The 20,392-nt window shown below is 36.4% G+C and overlaps 1 protein-coding gene across 1 annotated transcript in view; it reads left to right on the top strand.

Moving 5' to 3' along the window:
- The window catches only part of CD99L2 (CD99 molecule like 2), a 143,659-nt gene that overhangs the window by 102,206 nt on the left and 21,061 nt on the right, over positions 1-20,392 (top strand). The window contains exons 7-10 of the mRNA XM_031945067.1: positions 7,964-8,059; positions 11,114-11,176; positions 11,537-11,599; positions 13,766-13,864. Of these exons, the coding sequence (XP_031800927.1) occupies positions 7,964-8,059; positions 11,114-11,176; positions 11,537-11,599; positions 13,766-13,864 (321 nt within the window). The remainder of the gene's footprint in view (positions 1-7,963; positions 8,060-11,113; positions 11,177-11,536; positions 11,600-13,765; positions 13,865-20,392) is intronic.

The following is a 20,392-nucleotide window of genomic DNA, read 5'->3' as shown; positions in this document are numbered from 1 at the left end:
AAGAGAGCACTGGGCTTTGAATCAGGAAGACTCAATTACATGAGGTCAAATCTGACCTCAGACTACTTATTACCTGTGTGACCCTGAGCAAGACACTTAACCCCATTTGACTCTTCCTCTATGCTTGTTGTCCATTTTGGTTGTTTGTCCATAAAATGAGCTAGGGGAAGGAAATGGCAAATCACAATAGTGTTTTTGCCAAGAAAACTCCAAATGGGGTCATGTTTGAAACAACTGATCAACAATGACAAAAGCATCGTAGCCAGTAACATCAGTATTGTAGCAATGGTCATCTGTGAAGGACGGCCGTCCTCTGATCAGTACAATAATCTGTGACAAATTCAAAGTTTTTATGATCAAAAATGCTAGTGAGAGCTCATGAATTCTGAGTCCAGATACAAGAATATTTTTATTTACTCTCTCCTTAACTGATGTGTAAATCTGAAATGTTTTGCATGACTTCATATTGTATGATGGATATCATATTTCTTGGCTTCTCAGTTAATGGGTGAGGCGTGGACGGAAGGAGAGAATTTGGAACTTGAAATAAAAATTTGGAAAAGTATGATTAAAAATGATAATTGTGCATAATGATATAATGCTATAAGGTTTGCAAATTTCTATGTATTTTGCTGAATTACATTGATATTCTCATGATAAAGCCTTTAAAAATGAGGAAAAAGTATATAATAATTTCTAGATACCACTTCATGTCATGTGTACTATTGGCTTCCTCTCCAACCCTATGCTAACATTCCATCATGCTTGTTCTTCTCTTTTCCTATATACTATTTCTCTGGGTGATCTCATTAGCTCCCATGTATTCAGTCATTATATATGTAAATGATGCATATATATATATCCAGCCCTAACCTCTCTTCTGACTTTTAGGTTTACATCTTGAAGTGAATATCCTATAGATATCATAAATTCAGGATGTATGAAACTGGACCCATACCTTTTCCCCAAAACTCTCCCTTCTTCCTAACTTCTTTGTTACTATTGAGGGCATCATTAGCCTCCCAACACTCGCCTTGCAAACTCGGTGACATCCTTCATTCCTCATTTTCTTTCACCCTCTTAAAGTAATCACTTGCCAGCAGATAGTTTGAAGAAAAGCTGGGTTTATATCTATCTTCAGACATGTCCTAGCTATGTGACCCTGAGAATATCATATATCTCTTATATATTCCTTTTTTTCTCCCATGACATCCTGGTTACGATGTCATAACCATCCTCGTTAGGCCTTGCTTGACTCATGCTTGACTAAAATTGACAAAGTATCAGACTTGGCTTGTGGACTTGGAAGCATAAGCTGAACCAGATTTAAATATAATTGGGAAATGTTTAACAGAATAAATACAAATGTAATATTACATTTGTTTTCCTTAATTAACATACAGCTTGTAGGGATCAGTTTTTATTTGAATTTGTCAACTCACTAGACAGTCTAGTCACTTTGCCTTATATCTCTTCTTACCTGTATTCTCTACACCGTTCAGTTTTATCTTTCTGAATTTTTCTCTTCTTCTCCTTCCCTAACTTGAACTCTTCCTACCTTTCTGGTCTATTACACTTTACTCCTGTCCCTAGACTCTGCAGTCTAGTGATAATTGGCCTGTTTTCTTTTTCTCTGACAAGGTGATTCAGTTTAAGATTTCGGGCATTTTCAATAGCTGTCTTTGCATTTCTCCTTCCTCATGTCTTTCTCCTGGTTTCTTTAGCTTTTTTTATCAGGTTGTTAGCTAAAAATCTTCCTTTTTTCCTTCCTTCCTTCTGAGGTAATTTCTGATTTATACTGTGTATATTTATTTTCTTATTATTTCAATTGTATATAATTGTTTGCATGTTATCACCCCCAGTAGAATGTGAAGTCTTTGATGGTAGGAACTATTTTTTGCCTTGGTTTTTAATCTCAGCACTTAACAGTGCCTGGTATATACAGGTAGACACTTTATAACTGTTGATTTGATTTTAGTTGGTGGTCAGAAATGTCTTTTTGTCTTCACTTCCTTCTGAACTTTGCATCTGAAAAAATCCGTGGCCCTCTTTTTTTTTTTTTGGCATCACTATTGCTAGCCAATGGACTCCCAACTCTCCTGATCTCCATTAAACCAGAAGAAGAAAAAGAAGAACCCAGACATCTTACACATCCAGTAAGCATAGCTAAGCCAAACACCATTGTCATGTACAGAAACATATGACTCATTTTGCACCTTGAGAATATCAGGAAGTTGGTATGTAGTTCATCATAGGTCCTCTATGGACATGGCTGGTCATTTCATGTAGAGAAGCCCTAGAGGGCTGTTCCCCTCCTCTTAAGATTAATCAGGAGTGCATATAAGCTTGAAATCATGGGAAAACATAAAGTCCTGGCACAATTATTGGGGCATTGTGAACTTTAAAGAAGATTGAGTCCCTAGCAACTAACAACATGCTTCAGAGAGTTAGATCATAGAAAACAAGAAACCAGGGTTGATTACAGAACAATGTCTTTCATAGTAACATCTGGTTTTCAGATATATAAGCAATATGATTTCTCTCAATAAATGGCTCTGTTGAATTATCAGCAATCCTGTCTCCTTATTTTCAAACACTACCAGCTCATTTGTGTTGTGCTGGCCACAACAATTTCATTCATCAGAATTTTCAAGGCTTTTTAAAAAGTTCTAAATCCTAATAATGAATGGAATGTGAGAAAAAGGCTGCAAAACTAGTGCTCTGCTACTTGGGGCACAGATCCCAGAAAGAAAGTCAGGTGCGATAGAAGCCCAGATGGCTTGCAGGCATCTGTCACCATCCTCAGTCACTAGAATAAAAGCAAAAGAAAAAAGAGAAGCAAGACCAGGCAATGACTTGCATTGGAGTTGTGAAAAAGAAAGAGGAACAGAGATCAATATCTAAAAACCTCAGAATCCCTGCCAGCTCTTTTCATTTCAATCAGAACCCATGATTTCGGTCACAAATCCAAAGAGTTTCAGATTTTGAAAGGACTTCAGCAGCTGCCTACCCTGATTCATTACTATATACCTTCAACAGAACTGGTTAGATGGTCAAGCAAGCTTTTAATTGAAAAGCCATCCAAGAGGGGTGACACACAACTCTCTGTGGTAACATGTTCCAGTTTTGTATAGCTACTATTGGTAAGAATTTTTTCCTCACATTCAGTCTAACTTTGCATCTTTTTAGCTTCTAGCCTTTGATCCTACTTTTGTATTCTAGTCCCAAGCACAGCAACAATAATCCCCCTTCATATTTTTGAAAGACTTTTGAATACTGGTATCATGTTCTCCCATGCTTTCAAAGTGAATAATGAAGAATTTGCATGTTGCTTACTCTTCTACCCTTGGACGTTTGCTTTGTCACTTTGCGTGGTTGATGTCAGGCTTTTGTTGTTGTTGTTTTGGTGACCCAGCTTCTTTAGAGTATATAATTAAAAATGAATCTAACATAAGACGTAAGAAATATTTAACAATTGCCTATTATGTCAGTGTTGTGTGAGGTTAAAGTTATGACAAACATGACTTTTAATAAGAGGGATATTAATTACCTCTATAAATACCTTAGATAATGTATTGCAAAGCCAAATTGAGATACTTTTTATATTATCCATTCTCTTGGATAATACATTTCTTCTTTCTTTTGGCTCTGACAGTCAAGAATTGATAACCTTAAAAAGGCAATAGAAATTGTTATCATCCCTTCTGGAAGGGCAAACTCCCAATGTTTAATAGTTGTTGAATCAGCCTAGGTCTTTGCATATGCAAAGTTGAAAGATAATTTCTAAATTTTGCTCAAGAATGATACTTAAACAGTATCATCATCAGAACTTCTACACACATATACACACTCTCCCATTCTTCTCTTTCCTTTCCCTCTCATTTCCTCTCTCTCTCCTCCCTTCGCCCCCTGTCTTTTTCTCTCTCCTATAGCTTTCATTTACATGATCATTTTTTAAATCCCTTGCTTGATTTTTTTTTTCCTGGCCTTACTAGTCTAATTCCTTTATTGTGTCATTAGGAAATTGAAACTTCGTTGAACTTCAAAGCTTCTGAGATTAAATATCTTGTCCAACCATTTCATTTTGTGGATGGGCAATCATAGATGCATTGATTGCTCCAGTTGGAAGGAGCCTTAGAAATAATCTGGTCTAGGTGCAGCATTTTACAATGAAGTGGGGGAGTTACAGAGAAGGAATTGATTTACTCAAGATCATGTAGCTAGTCAGTTTCAGAGGTGAGATTGACACCCACATCTTCATAGATCCGAAGTCTGTTAAATGTGTTCACTTCAGAAACCTTTTAAAAATAGGAGAAGAAAGTCAAATATAAGAGGTGAGGGGGCCAAAAAAAAAAAAAAAAAAAAAAAAAAAAAAAAAAAAAGGACCAAACCACAGTATTTAGCTGTGGCTGGATGAACTTTCTCATAAGCTTCCAGATTTCTGAATGCAACCAAACCTTGAGTTTCTTTGTTCCGCAGTGTCTGAGAAGCCCTGACAAATTCTGTTTTAATTGTGGGGGGATGCGGTATCATTAGTTGTTATTGGAGGTCCCTGTTTCTGGTTAAGGGTAGTGAGAGGTAAAGAATGCTTTTTGATTGTTTTTGCAAGTCATTTGGTATGAATAGGTTTTATTATTTTAAGAGATCAGTGCCTTGATGAAGCTCGTCATTACTCTTCTTAGAATTCATAGTCGGACTCTACCTTTGTCTAGTTTATACAATAGATATTAAATTCTAGTTAGGAGCTGTTCACAAAAAGTCTATCTACAGTTACTTAAAAATATTTTTTAATTTTTTAAAATGTGGAAAATATGTGGTTTGAAGATTTGCTGTTTGTAGTCATTGTGTATTTTTGCTATGCTCAGTTTTCACCTCTACTCTAAACACTGTCATTTTACTTGATGATTTCAGATAGCCTCTTTGATATCCTTCCAATTCATGGACTTCTCCAACTTTTATGGCTGGCATCTTCATTCTGCTGCAGTCCTATGAGGACTGTTCAGGCCCTTGATCGCATTTGAACCTGCAAGCATCCCTCCTCCATAATCTGGAAATATGAAATCAGTCAGAATATTCCTGACTAACCTTTGCAGCTCTTAGCATTTCTTCATCTCTCCTTCCAAACTTTTTCTTGTCTTTAACTTTCAGTAACTCTATCCCACTCTTCTTTTTCTGTCCATTGCCCCTTCTGAACACACATTCCTCATTTTAAAATCTTGACAATATGGTTATATAGTTCTGTTTTATTCTCTTCTGCCCTTAAATCTCTTGTCCTCCTTTGTATTGTTTTCCTTCATCCTTTCCTAAACCTCAATACTGGATTATCCTCATGCATCTTCTTGAATCTTACTTGTTCTTAGATTGGGCATTACTGGAACCATTTGGCAAAGCAGATGAACTGCCTTAGAAGATGTTGTATGGAGTACAAGTGGCCCCATCAGTTGGAATGTAAAGTATATTAAAGGAAGCAATGTGCAATAAACCTGGAATGTCCTGCTCAGAGCAACATGGAGCCATTTAAGTTGGTTTTGTTTTGGAGACCGAGACTCACTATATTGTTTTTCTTGAAGTACAACCACCACTTGTGGCCTCAGCCCCATTGCTGTTTGTTATGGAAGCTTTGACCTTCTCTGTTTGCTAGGTGGCCTGATGGTCCCTTATTGCTGGGGATTCACCATGTCAGTACTTGGCTTAGTGGGAAGAACAGTTTTAGCTCTACTAGAGAGTAGATTCTTGAACTCATCCAGCCCATACCTCCCCAGCAGCATAGTTTACAAGCATGTGCTACTACTTTTGGCACCACTGATAGTTTTCAGATGAGCAAATTGATATGATCAGACCTGTACTTCAGGAATATAGTTTGACATCTGTGGACAGCAGATTATAAAGTTGACAAGGACCAAGTGAGAAATGTAGTACAGAAAACAATTATAAGACCTGGCAGGTTATTAGGTGTGTGGGGTGAATGGGATAGATGTTTTGAGGATGACAAAGTTTGTAAACCTTGGAGACTGAAGGATTGTCACATCTTCACCATTTATAGGGAAATTCAGAAGAGGGGAAAGATGAGGGTTAGATAATGAGTACTCATTTGGACATACTGAGCTCAAAACATCTAAAAGATAATTATTGGTGCTAGCCTAGGACTCGGGAGAAAAATTAGATTTGAATATATAAATCTGAGGGTTATCTGCATGTAATTGATAGTTCATTCCAAGAGACCTTATAAGATGACCAAAGGTGTCAAGAGAGGAGGAGGCTCTCCTGGAGCAGAGTCTTGGGATCTGTCTGTCTGTCTATCTATCTGTCTAGCTATCTATCTTTTGCTGAGGCAGTTGGGGTTAAGTGACTTGCCCAAGGTCATACAGCTAGGAAGTGTTAAGTGTCTGAGGCCAGATTTGAACTCAGGTCCTCCTAACTTCAGGGCTGGTGCTCTATCCACTGTGCTACCTAGCTGCCCTGATATATCTATGTTTAATATTTATTTATGGGAGATGTTCAAATGATGATTAAAGAATCAATTAAATTTAATCTATTAAGAAAGGACAGATAGGTAGAAGAGGAGAGACTAATATTTTTTTTTGAACTAAAAAGCTCTTTATTATAATCTGTTAATATACTTCCATTTATCCAAAGCATAAAATATATCTCTGTTGCCAGCATAGCTTTTTTTTTTTTTTAATTTTTAATAGCTTTTTATTTACAAGTTATATGCATGGATAATTTTACAGAATTGACAATTGCCAAACCTTTCATTCCAATTTTTCCCCTCCTTCCTCCCACTCCCTATACTAGATGGCAGGATGACCAATACATTGTTAAATATGTTAAAGTATAAATTAAATGCAAAATAAGTATACATGTCCAAACCATTATTTTGCTGTACAAAAAGAATTGGACTCTGAAATAGTGTACAGTTAGTCTGTGAAGGAAATCAAAAATGCAGGCGGGCAAAAATATGGGGATTTCTGAATTCTATGTAATGGTTCTTGAGACTAATATTTTTAAAACTCAGGGAAGAGAACATTTTAAGAACAAGTTGGGAATAAGTGTTAATTGGGAGGACAAGGACAGAGAAAAGAAAAAAAATATTTCATTATCAAGAAATTGATATTGGTGAAGAAAACCAGTAAAGGTGGAACCAGTAGATACAGAAATATTGGAGATTTAGGGGTAGGGGGAGGCCTAAGGATTGTGGGTGAATCTCCTCTTGGAGAAGGAGGGTATGGGAGTACAATGTACAATGAGAGGGGTTATTCTTTGTAAGAAGAAAAGCCACTTAGTCATTGTAGGCTGGAGCAAAGGTGAAGATAAATGATAAATAGCAAGATGTTTTGAAATGTGGGTTAAAAGGCCTGCAAATAAGAGTATATGTACAAGATTTATAGAGTGTATTTGGAATGTAATCTCAACTAGTAGTTGGAGAGTAGGAAGGAGCAGATGGAATTTAAGCTGAGAAAAGAGGACTCTATGGGAACACTAGAAAAATATATTTGGGGAGGAACAACATTCTAAGAGTGAGGTAATGCCAGTGAAGAGCAGAGAAGGCAGATGGGGGTATCCATTGTTGATTTTGGCAAGATTTTAGAGGTTCTAGGACAAGGAGGCAGAGGATTCAAAAGGGGAGGGTAATCTATAGATAAACAGGTTTATTATAGGGTCAAGATTTAAAGGATGGGAGGAAAGTAAAGCTAAAGCAAGTAATACCAATACCCTTGGGGAACAATGAATTATTAATTATGGAAGCACTTGGGAACATGGTAAGGATAAATAATAGGGTTAAGAGGAAGTAGACACCTGTTTTCTCACAGCTGTCTCTTAACCTTAGCTTTAACTCTGAAAAGAAGATACTGTATCCCATTCAAGTATCCCTACACTAATACTTTCAGAGAAACAGATATCTTTTATTATATAAAGTACTGTTATTTTTATTGCATTTCATTGACCTTTCTTCTGTCTTTAGAGTTTGCAAAAGATTTAATATTTGACCAGACCGGCTCCTTGTATGCTCGAATTGAAAGATTTAAACGTGGAAGTGGCAAGCCCAGTCAAAAGTCAGGTAAGTGCATTTACTTTCTAGTTGGTACTCTTGTTTTTTCAAGTACCATTTTCATTTGCTTATTGCTTTGAGAAGACTTCTAGTATCTCTGTGTGATAATTACTTCATTTCTTAAAACTGTTTCATTTGCAAAATGAGGATAATAACAATAGCATTTACTTACATGGGACAGCAGGATGATAGAATGGATAGAGTACAGGGCATGTGATCGGGGAGACTGATCTTTTAAAAATTCAAATCTGGCCTCTGATGCTAAGCTGTGTAACCCTGGGTAAGTTACTTCACCCTGTTTGCCCCCAGTTTTCTCATCTACAAAATGAGTTGGAGAAGGAAATGATAGAGCACTATGGTATCTCTGCCAAGAAAGTCCCAAATGGGGTCATAAAGAGTCAGACGTGACTCAAAATAAAAATGACTAGACATACCTGGTATATGTAAAGTAGAGTCATCTATGGACTAACTGAAATATACAGAGAATATTGGATCCCATGGGATTTACTATTTGTGGATTATGAAACAACTAGACACTGTACAGTACAGTACAATGCAGATATTAGTTTCTTTCACTGAAATGAGTATTTAGGAATTAGTTTGATTTTAAAAAGACAACTAGGCTTCTTAATATTTGAAACTGTAAGGTAGTTTGACTTCTTTATAAGAGTTTAACTTATCTTTTTTTTCTCTGGGTCACAACCAGGACTCAATCTGTTTTACCCTGGAAAGGTGGGGGGGGAAGGGGAGGAAGGAGACTGAATCAGTGTGGTCATAAGATGTCCTGCCTGCTCATTTCATGAGATGCCAAGGAACAAGAAAACAGTCAAGACAATGAAAAAGAGAAAAACATGTGCAATATATCTTTGATAGGTGATCTCGGTTAAGGTTTGAGCAGGCCACTCTGTTGTCATTCTGTGCTTTTCTATATTATATAGCTGTGCTGTGCTGTGCTGTGCTACTACCTACCGTACTAAATTTTAATTTAATTTTTAGAACAAAATAGATCCCTTAAGAAAACAGATAAAAGAATGAATGTCTCAGATGGAAACACTGCCAGAATCGAAAAGAAGAGGCTTGTTAATACATTAGAATAAAAATTTGAGTGGCATGAGCATGGTCATGGTAAATAGGATGAGATGTCAAAGTGTCTGAATCTGTGGTACAGAATAATTTAAACCACACTGATGAAATAGAAGACAAAGGCAAAACTGCATCACCTTTTAGTGTTTTCTGATCAACTACATTAAATACAAGTCTTAGCTGGATGGATTTATGTATTGTAATAAAACAAACATTTTTTTTTATTATAGCTTTTTATTTACAAGTTATCTGCATGGGTAATTTTTCAGCATTGACAATTGTAAAACCTTTTGTTCCAACTTTTCCCTTCCTTCCCCCCATCTCTTCCCCCAGATGGCAGGTAGACCAATACATGTTAAATATGTTAAAGCATAAGTTAAATACAATATATGTATACATGTCCATGCAGTTATTTTGCTGTACAAAAAGAATTGAACTTTGAAATAGTGTACAATTAACCCATGAAGGAAATCAAAAATGCAGGTGGACAGAATTAGAGGGATTGGGAATTCTATGTAATGGTTCAAAGTCATCTCCCAGAGTTCTTTCGCTGGGTGTAGTTGGTTCAATTCATTACTGCTCTATTGGAACTGATTTGGTTCATCTCATTGTTGAAGAGGGCCACGTCCATCAGAATTGACCATCATATAGTGTTGTTGTTGAAGTATATAATGATCTCCTGGTCCTGCTCATTTCCCTCAGCATCAGTTCATAAAACATACATTCTTCTTAACAGAGCGGACTTTCAGACAAAAGACGTAAGGAAATGATTGAAAATGGGAATGAAGTAGATGATAAAAAAAAAACTACTATGTTGATTTGATCATTTTAAAAATCAGGTTCAATTGCATAGTATTAAAATTCCCAGACAGGCTTGCCAGCACAGAAGAATATGAGCTGGTAAATATCCTGATATTTTGAAGAAAATTATGCTTGTATTGATAAACATATTTTTATTGTACATGAAAGAGAATCATTCTGAATAAAGGATGCCTCCAATAAAATACATTTCTCAGAAGGAAAAAAAATTAAATCTGGATTTGTCTAAGGGTTACCTAACATTTCTATTAGGATATAAGGCAGAAGATTATTAAAAATAAAATGTTCTTGAAGGCTAAAGCCATTGATCACCTCAAGTTTTTTGGCAGTCAAATAGAACAAAATGAAAAATTAAACCTGTTTTTGAATATTAATTTTAAAATTATTTTAATCCATCTGTTGAAAAATAGTGGAAGACAACAATATCACATTTAAAGTATTAATGATTTTTAGATAATGTCCCAGTTCATTCAGCTACAATCTCTTCATTTTGTGAGAATGTGAAAATTTGTTACATATGTGTATATATCGCTGCATCTGCTAATGTATTTATAAAGATTTAAAGACAGTGAAGGTAATTCAGTCTGTGCTTCTTAAACATTTTAGTGACATTTATTAAATTTTTGTCATCATTGTAGGCTTATCTTAAAATTCAGTAACTTAGTATTTTTTGCTTTTTGTTGTATTTGTATTGAATTTGAATTAGAAATATACTTTTCTATTAAATTTTTTTCCATTATTTATTTCCTTTAGTCTGGAGCCAATCGTCATATTTTACACATAACTGTAATTTCAAATATTGCATGCATCCTTAATGGGATACATTATTCCCACTAGTTGGAACCTCACTGCTTTTGTTTTCCTTATATTTTATTTTTAATTGTCAAATTGTTTCTTCCAGTAGAAGGTAAGCTCCCTGAGGGCTATGACAATTTCACTTTTGTCTTTATATTCTGGTGTTTGCTGTAGTGCCTGGTACATAGTAGGTATTCAATAAATAAATAATAAAATTTAACGAAATGTTTGGCTCAGTAGGAAGTAGGAAGCTGATATAGACAGGAGACTTGGGAGCAGTGCCCAGAGAATTGGAAAAAAAACAACTTTCCCTTGGATTGATTTCAGTGCTGTGACTTGTAACTATAGTTTTGTGTTATTTTGTAGATTTTGACTTGGGTGATGCCTTAGGTCCTCAGACAACTGCTAAATCCTCTCCAAAGAAAACAGGTAATTGGACATCTCTGTGAGCATTTCTGACTCATCTTTCTATTGGTGTCTGGGGTACTTGATAAATAAATAATGGAATTTAATGAAATATTTGGCTCATTCAGCAGGAAGCCATGTAGATAAGGAGACTTAGCAACAGAGGTTTGCTTTGAAATGTGTTTTAAGTAGCTGCAGTAGGGAAGGAGCATTGGGGGGTGTGGGTGGGGGGTGTTAGCAAGACCTCCTTCACTGCACAGACTGCTTTCAGTCTGATTTTTGGTTTGAGGTTTGGGGTTGTCTTTCTCAGAGAACTGAGAAAATTTTCCCTCAGATTGATTTCAGTGCTGTGACTTGTAACTATAGTTTTGTATTATTTTGTAGATTTTGACTTGGGTGATGCCTTAGATCCCAGGACAAATACTAAACACACTACAAAGAAAACTGGTAATTCGCCCTCTCCATGAGCATTTCTGACTCATCTTCTTATTGATACCTTAGTAACACCCCAAATTCATCTAGTGTTCCTGCTCAGTTAATGAGGAGTACTGATGTACTTTTTGTATGTGTATTGTGAACGTTCCCTCATCATTGTCTTTGACTTCTGTTTCCTTGTGTTTTCGACATTCTCTCCTCTATTTGACGTATGCAGCCACTGTTGATTTTACCTTCTTTTCGTCACTACACTATTTTCCTAATTTCTTTCAAATTGGAACCTCTTTCTGCATTGATGATTAAAAGGTCCTTTCTGGATCTGGTAAAAAATAGTACTTGGCTCTGAGTTCAAATCTGGCCTCAGACACTTAACACGGCCTAACTGTGTGACCCTGGGCAAGTCCCTTAACCCCAGTTGCCTGGGGGGGAGGGGAGTGTGGGGGAGAAGGAGAGAACCAAAACACCCATTACTCATTAGGGCCCAATGAACCAGAACCCTTATTTAACTGGAATTTTTTCTGCACTGGGGGAGACTGATGACTAGGAATCAAATTGATAGAAAGATAGTTCTGAGACTCAGTTTTCTTCTTCTGTAGTTTTAGGAAATGACCCAGCAGTAGCACCTGACATAATACCTTGCTTTTGTCAGGTACTTCTTAAATGTTGAATTGAAACCCTCAAGATTTGCTATTTAAGTCATTCAGTTTCAGTTACCTGAATGTTCTACTCTGGTTTTTTTGTTTCCAAATACCCTGAGGCCTCGAAACAGTGCTTATCATACTCCACATGACACCCCAAAGTTCAGGCATTTACTGTGTTTTTAAGAAAATCCGATTGCAGAAGTACACGAGAACATTGTACCGTTGAACTAGGCTGAACAGATGAATCCGTTTGTAACAAGGGAATGACTTAGAAAATTCTGAGTTTGAACGGAATAGTTAGGAAGAAGTTGACTTGGGATGCAGACTGCCGTCAGCCATTCTATTGTAAATCATCTCAGGATGACCCCCCTTTTCTTTCCCATTATAGTCCTGACCTTGGGACTCAGTTAAGATACATGAAATTGATCGTTAGCCTAAGCAAACTAACTTCAGGGATAATGTTGCGACATCTACAAAAAACGCATTACAGTGCCATTGTAGAAGTCCTTTTTGTGTTGCCTGTTTCATCTCTTGATCCCTTTTCTCAGCTGCGATCTATTCAGATGGCTCTGTGAGGTGTTAGTATTTTTGTTTCCATGTGGTAATTAGCTTTGGTCATTTTTGTGCTTTGTAGAGGACCAGTGACATCACAGATGATGTCTTGACTTGCATGTGAATTAGATTTAAGTGAGGCTGAGTCCTATCAAGAATCAGAGTCAAGTAGGACCAGACCAGACCACTGATGATGGCCAGGATGCAGTGCATGACCTTCACATGTTTTCATGTCTGCCGAGCTCTAAGCACTCCATAATGCCTGCTTCAACTTCCTTCATGGGTATTGAAACAAATGGTTCTCATGCACTTATTTTGCAGGGGGGAAGTCTTCACATGCTTGGGGTAGATATCCTCTTAACTCACCTATGGATTTGAGGCCTGTTGGCTATCCTCAACCTGGTTTAGTCTGTCTCTTTGAGATGGGCATGCTCCAGCTTCATGGAGCTACAGGTGAAAGTTGCATGAAGCTGGACACCAGAGGTGCTTGAGCAGCCCTGAAAAGGGCTCTCAGCAAGCTCTCACACCAGAGACGCTAATCCTTCCTGATTACTCCTGACACCCCAATGTAGAGGGCCAGAACCCTGAAAAGGTATACTTGAATGTAGGACAGCATGGTGCTTATGGAGATGCAATGGTTGCGTGTGCTCAGTGTGCTGTGGTGATGCACTCTTACTGAGGTGGTTAAGGGAGTCTCAGACACAGAAGGCTCTTTCAGCCACAGCTCTGCATTAGTTCTCTGGTGGATCTTGAGATCAGCCAAGTCCTAGGTCTTAATGGAGGAGTGAAGGAGGCAGGACAGCCACAGCGAGGCTGGTCAAAGAATGGAATGCCTGTGGCTGAGAGTACTTCAGAGTTCCGGCCCTCTACACCCCACTAGTTTTTGTATATATTATTTGATGGGAGAAGAGGGTACTGTATCGTATTGCATTGTATTTTAAAATTCATATTCAACCTTATTAATCAGCTTTTCTTTACTTTTGAGATTCTGGATTTTCTGACTTTGATTTGAGTGATGCCTTAGATGATAGAAATGACAGATTCGATGGCGGTAGAGGCAGATCCGATCTAAAACCTGGTGAAGGTAAGTGACTTTGTTGTATTCTATGGGTTTCTTTCTGTTTGAAATCCACTGGCCAACTCTGGCAGCTTCCAGACTTACTTCTTTTTTGATAAACCTGGTGACCTTAACATTTGATTTTTGCCAGGGGCAAGTGGGGTAGCCTGGCAGTGAAAGATAAGTGGGGGCTTCAGTGCTTTTATCTGGATAATGAAGAACGAGTATGCTTTAAACCTCGCTTTCCTTGAAAATATCTTTAAAACCAGATCTAATAGGGGCAGCTAGGTGGTGCAGTGGATAGAGCACCAGCTCTGAAGCTCTGAAGCTGGTCAGGAAGACCCGAGTTCAAATTTGGCCTCAGACACTTAACACTTCTTGGCTGTGTGACTCTGGGCAAGTCACTTAATCCCAATTGCCTCAGCAAAAAAAAAAAAAAAAAAAAAAAAAAAAAAAAGATCTCATATATGTAAGGAGCATTTCAGGAGCTAGAATGTAAAGATAGGATAATTGTGACATTTAGTGAAAAGGATATTAAGCCCCCTCACAAATAATCCGCTGGTCATTAAGCATTTGTCTTTGTGGTGGGAGGAGGTACACAAAGAGGTGACAAAATCCCTGCTCTTGAGGAGAAATCTAACAGATGAGACAGCAGGTAAAAAAAATATGTATAAACAAGCCATATACAGGTTAAATAGGAAATAATTATCAGAGGAGAGTTGCTAGAATTCAGAGGAATTAGGACAGATTTCATGTAGAAAATGTTATGTTAGTTGGGTCTTAGAAGAAGCCGGGGTGGTCAAGAGGCACAGATGAGCAGGGAGAGTGTTCCAGACGTGTTAGGCAGCCAGAGAAAATGTCTGAAGTGGGAAATGACGTTTCTTATTTGTGCAACACCAAGGAGGCTGATGTCATTAGATCAAAGACTGTATGGAGAAGTGTAAAGCGTAAGAAGACTGGACCTGTGTATGAAGTACTGGTGAGGTGGCTAGGTCATGAAGGGCTTGGAATACCTAACAGAGGATTATGGATTTGAAATAAGGAATTTATTGAGAAGAGGAGGTGATGTGATGGTGAGAATGAGACAGGGAGGAGAACCAGGAGAGGTTGGTATCTCAAAAGCTTACAGAGCAAAGCGTTTCAAGGATATGAGGGTAATCTATACAGTGAAAAGTACAGAGAAGCCAAGGAAAAAGAGGCTTGAGGAAAGGACATTGGGGTTGCCAATGAGGTGATCATTGGTAACTTTGGAGAGGCAGTTTCTGTGGATTGATGGTTAGAATTACGTGCGTGCCTGAATGCATACATACACACATACATACATTTGGATTGTTTTTTTCAAAGCCAATAAATATAATACTTTTGGGAAGTCTTTTATACAGCCACTGATACATGTTCATGTTTGTATATGTGCGCATATATATGTACGCAAATATAGACATATGCACATATGTAAAATATACACACAGAGACAGCCCAAGATATTCTTAGTTCCATAAAGAACATAGCAATCTGCCAAAAATGAATGATTTACTAAATATAGAATCCTTTCAAATATGCTTAAGAAAATGATAAGTTTTTTTTTTCTTTTTTAAAGTAATAGTGCATCATATGATAAGAATAGTTAATACTACTAGCTCTTTAAGGTTTGTATGGCACTTTATACATACATTGTTATTCGATCCACACGACAACCTTGGGAGGTAGGTGCTGTTACTATTCTCATTTTATACATGAGGAAGCTGAAAGCACAAAGAAGGCAAGTGGCAAAGCCTCGTAGTTAGGAAGTGCTTTGGGCTATATTTCAACTCGTTTTTCTGACTTCCTAGTCCAAATCTCTACCTAGTATACTACCTGGCTGCAAGATTACCTTTGGTAGCTCTACTTAACTCAGTGGAGCCTTCCTGGATGTAAGAGTACATAGAGTTTTAATCCTGGTGGTGAAGGGAAGGGGAGAAAAAGGCTTCAAAGCCAGTCCTCTGCTATTTGGGACACAGACCCAGGAAAAGAGGGAATGGAGCCCTAGTGGCAGGCAGGTACCTGCCATTATCCCTATTCAGTATAAAAGTATAGTGCACTGTACTAGTATACTACTAGTATAAAAGCAAAAGAAAAAAGGAGAAGCAAGAAATTATTTGCATTGATGTTGTGAAGAAAGAAGAATAGAAATCAAGATCTAAAAATAGTAGAATCCCTGCCTGCTACTTATATTTCTTATTATGCAACACTTTCTTTGTCCCACTTAATTTCTCTGGTAAACTCTTTTATGGTTCTTTACTGGTTACAGATGCACATTTCATGCCAATTTTTTTTGAACACTCTAGAAATTTATTCTCAAACTATAACCTGAGTGCAAATACAACAAAACTTGTGAGAGTTGCAGAGTAGCAGCATACAAATATTAGGAAAGACATTTAATAAATACAAATAATTATAGAGATGTCTTTTCCTTTAAATTCAGTACAAAACACTGAGACACACAAATGTTGAAACAAGAATTCTTGAAAGTACACTTAACAGATTCTGTCAGTAGACTACAGGTGCCCCATCATGAAACCCATCACATTGTTAATGGAAGGCTGCCTCCAACTACTAACAATGAATTGGTCTGAGTAGAGGAGACAGTGATAATTAGTACTACCCTTTATGAAGTCAGTACAGTAAACATCAAGAGTGTGTATATGGATAGGCATAAGCACATATGCCTAACTACCTCTGAACTGTTCCTATATGTACAGTCCTAACCTAAGTGAAATGAGATGTCCCCCCAAAAAGAGAGGTTATTCTACATAGGCTTAAGTTGTAGTCTTTGAGTTTATCATCTAAGAGAAAAGGTAGAACTCAGGGTAAACGGAAGAGTCTGGATTTTTTAAAACTTTTTTTTTTGGTAAGCTATACGTGTATGTTAATTTTTAAGAAAAATACACATTTCTTTAAGAATTAAGAGGAAGAGAAAAATAAGAAAAATAGGGGAAAACTATGAGAGAAAAAAAAAAAAGAAGGAAAAAAAAAGTGAACTGGAGTTAAAAAAAAAAAAAAAAAAAAAACCAAAACCCAACAATTGGTATACAATGGAAAAGGGAAGGCCCTATGGAAATAGATCTTCATATGTAGCTCCTGCCAGTTTCTTAAGGGTTTTTGGGCAATTAGAATTAGTGCCATACAGTTTTGTTTGTTTTTCTTTTAATTAAAGACTAATGGACTCAAAAACAACTCACTCAGCACAAATCCTCATTGTAGGATATCACAGATTTTAGGAAATGGGATGATTTTAGAGATGAAATCATCTATCTACTCAGAGTTAATTTCTTAAACTTGAAAGATTTCATTTACGTATTTTGGCAGTGCCCAAGGAAATCAGCCAAAACCCAGATATGGCACATATTGCAAGGAATTGTACTACTGGGAGAAATATCTGATAGAGTTTTGTACTTTTCTGAAGGACTCAGGGTATAATTTTTTTCCTATTTATTTTCAAATCATTCAAAATTAAATCTATTTAAAAATAATTTGTAAGTTTGGCTTTTTCCTCTCAGAATTTCAGTATTTTATCTCATAAGCCATATACTCAATTTAATTTGCTGTTTTCTTGTCTGAACACCTTCTTTTAGATGTGTATGCTCGTAATTTGCTTCTGCATCTATTTAAAAAAAAAATTCTTTTTAAATTATGTCCCGAATAATTCTTTCCCTAAGTTACTATAGCCTTATTACACGATTTGAACTTATTTTCACTAACCAGTGTATTTCAACACAAATTTTACTGTGTTTCTAATTTACCTAAACAGTTGATTTTAAACTGCAGTAGCATTACTGAATTTCATTTATCTTTTGTTGCTTTCTGATTTCAAGACAAGTTTTCTTTTTCTTGGTGCGCTTTAGGAATCGTCTTCCATCTGGGATCCCCTAATCAGGACTTGATTGATGCCCTCGGGTTGGTTGTTTAAAAGCAGTAAACAACAGAAGGATAAATAAATTTCAATTCTGCCCACTTTTATCCTTTTCTGAACACGGTCTAAAATTTCATTTTCTGTCTTCTAATGAAAATTCCTTCTTATGATAAACTTATCTTTAAGTATTTTATTTTATACTTAAATTAAAATCATTTTTACAGATTAATATCCCAAAACTTCAGGCTTAGAGACTGGCTAAACTTCTTTACACTTAGCAAATGTGTTTACTTTTTAAATTATGAGTTGTGAAATTAAATTTGCAAGGTTTTAAATCTAATTTCTCTTATGCTATTTACTACATTTTTCTCATTTTAACTCTTCCCTGAATTCCTACTTCTCAGAATTTCTCCTGAACATAATAATGACTAATAAGGCAATCCTTAAAAATCCAAACTTCAACTTTAAATCAGTCCCCATTCATTTAAAAGCTCCCTTTTAAAGAATTATTGATCTGTGAATTTTGTTTTCATTAAATTTTACAAAATTTGCTGGTACTCTATAACCTTGTCAAAATGCTTTATAAATTAGACAGCTAAATTAAAATTTAGAAATGAAGAAAATTTGATTATTCCTTTTTCACAAATTTTTTCACAAATTTCACAACTTTTTTTTTTTTTTTAATCATAGTTTTCAGTTAATTTCTGTGTCTGTATTTCATCTTGGCAATTTCCAACGTGTTCAGTGTTGGAAACAGAAAAATGAGAGATTTGTCCTTTTTAGGAAAAAATTAACATTTTTACTTTTCCTCAGTTACAAGTAAAATAATTTTTATTTACATTTATTTTTAAAACTTTGAATTCCAGATTCTCTCCTTTCCTTCCCAGTCCCACCCCCAATTAAGAAGGTACATGTGAAGTTATACAAAACATTTCCATAAAAGTCATGTTGTGAAAGAAAACATAGATTCCTTACCCTCTCAAAAAAAAAAAACTTCTGGAAAAATAAAGTTTAAAAAAAAAAAAAGGTATGTTTCAATCTGTATTCAGATACAATCAGTTCTTTCTCTGTGTATAGACCATAAGTCCCACAAGCGAGGTTTGAGCCAGGTTATTTTGGGATTTAAAATGTTAATGAAGAATTTATATTGTTTCCAAGAGCTTAATGGGAGCATTGGAGGTGGTTAAGTCAGGGTAATCTTGTGGTCAGGAACTTTACTTAAAGGAAATCATCTATACCTCAGCGAAATTACTTTGCCAGCAGTATATAGGAAGGACTAGAGTTGGGAGAGAGCGAAGGAAAAGAGACTTGGCCTGTAGCAGTAATGTAGGCAAGAGGTGATATGTATTGGGTATTGGGATTGTAGATCTGTAAGAAGATGTCTAATACGGGAGGTGTTATAAAAGTAGAAATGGCAAAAATTTCATTCAGGAATGATTGTTTTGAACTGACGAGTTAGGGATGAGCAGATTTTCACCAGCAGCTTGTTTTATAGCTTAAGAAGAAATCGGGAGAATTCTTGGTTTTTGTTTCTTAAATACGGTTGACAGAAAATTTTTCAACACTTCTGTTACCAAAATATCTTGAATGAAGTGATATTCACTTGTCATGTGTTGTATGCATTAGCTCACTCAGAAAGGCTTACAAGTCATCTTCTGAAGTCGTTTTTTTTCTTTAATAGATGGTCAACCAGATGTCAAATGAATTTACTTTGCATTTTTAAATCTCTCAAGTCTTTGAGTAGGTTTTAGGGTCCAGCTTTCACCCAGAATAGCCTGTGAAGTATGTGGAAACTATGGTTCCCAATGAGTGGGCTCTTAAAGATAGACAGAAGCATGCTGTAGGGGAAGGGTATGTCTGCTTCTGCACTTGGTCACCATCTAGTGGAAGGGAAAGGGCAATACAATATCCTCCAAAGGCAGAATAGTGGGATTTAATGGAAGAGCTACTAGTGTCCTCTTTAGGGACTCAGAAGCTTCTGGGGAGAAGGGGGGGAGGGGGGAGAGAAACATATTTTTATAATTACCTTTTTAATGAGAAAATAAACTTATGAATAGAAGTAAATACCAAATCATACTATGAAGTCTGTGAGAAATGGCTTAATGTCACCACTATTAGCCTCAAAGGAAGAATCCAAATGGAAAACTTCTAATTTCCGTCATCGTCAGCCTTTGAGAAAATTAAACAACTGTTGTCTAGACAGTTTTAAATCATCTTGAGTTCAGATTTGAGAGTTGAATAAAAGTTCCATTTAACCAGTTCTTATTAAGTGCTTGCATACAAAAGGCATTATTGGTGATAGATGTTTGGTTTAGGAGCCTACGATTCTCTTAGGACTCATGATGACTTCTTATTTCATTTTGTGAGAATATGATTGGGGTAGATGACTGAAATGAGGAAGGCCACCCAAGCCCTTTCTTTGACCTTCTCTCATGGTTTTCTTTAGTTTCATTTGTTTCCCTGGGCTCTACCTGGATCTGAAGTCACTTTGGCAGTTCTGTTGCCCTGTTCCCACTGATCTTCATGTTCCTTTAATGCCCCCGATTTATGCTAAACATTACAGATTGTAATGGATGTTGGGATATTTTTCACCAAAATGTTGGTTTTCTACCGGTTCTTAGATTACTAAGTGATATTAACTATTAAGTGGTATTACATTCTATGAA

This window comes from Sarcophilus harrisii, chromosome X, assembly GCF_902635505.1.
Source record: "Sarcophilus harrisii chromosome X, mSarHar1.11, whole genome shotgun sequence".
NCBI lineage: Eukaryota > Metazoa > Chordata > Mammalia > Dasyuromorphia > Dasyuridae > Sarcophilus > Sarcophilus harrisii.
This window is presented reverse-complemented; position numbering and strand designations above follow the sequence as displayed.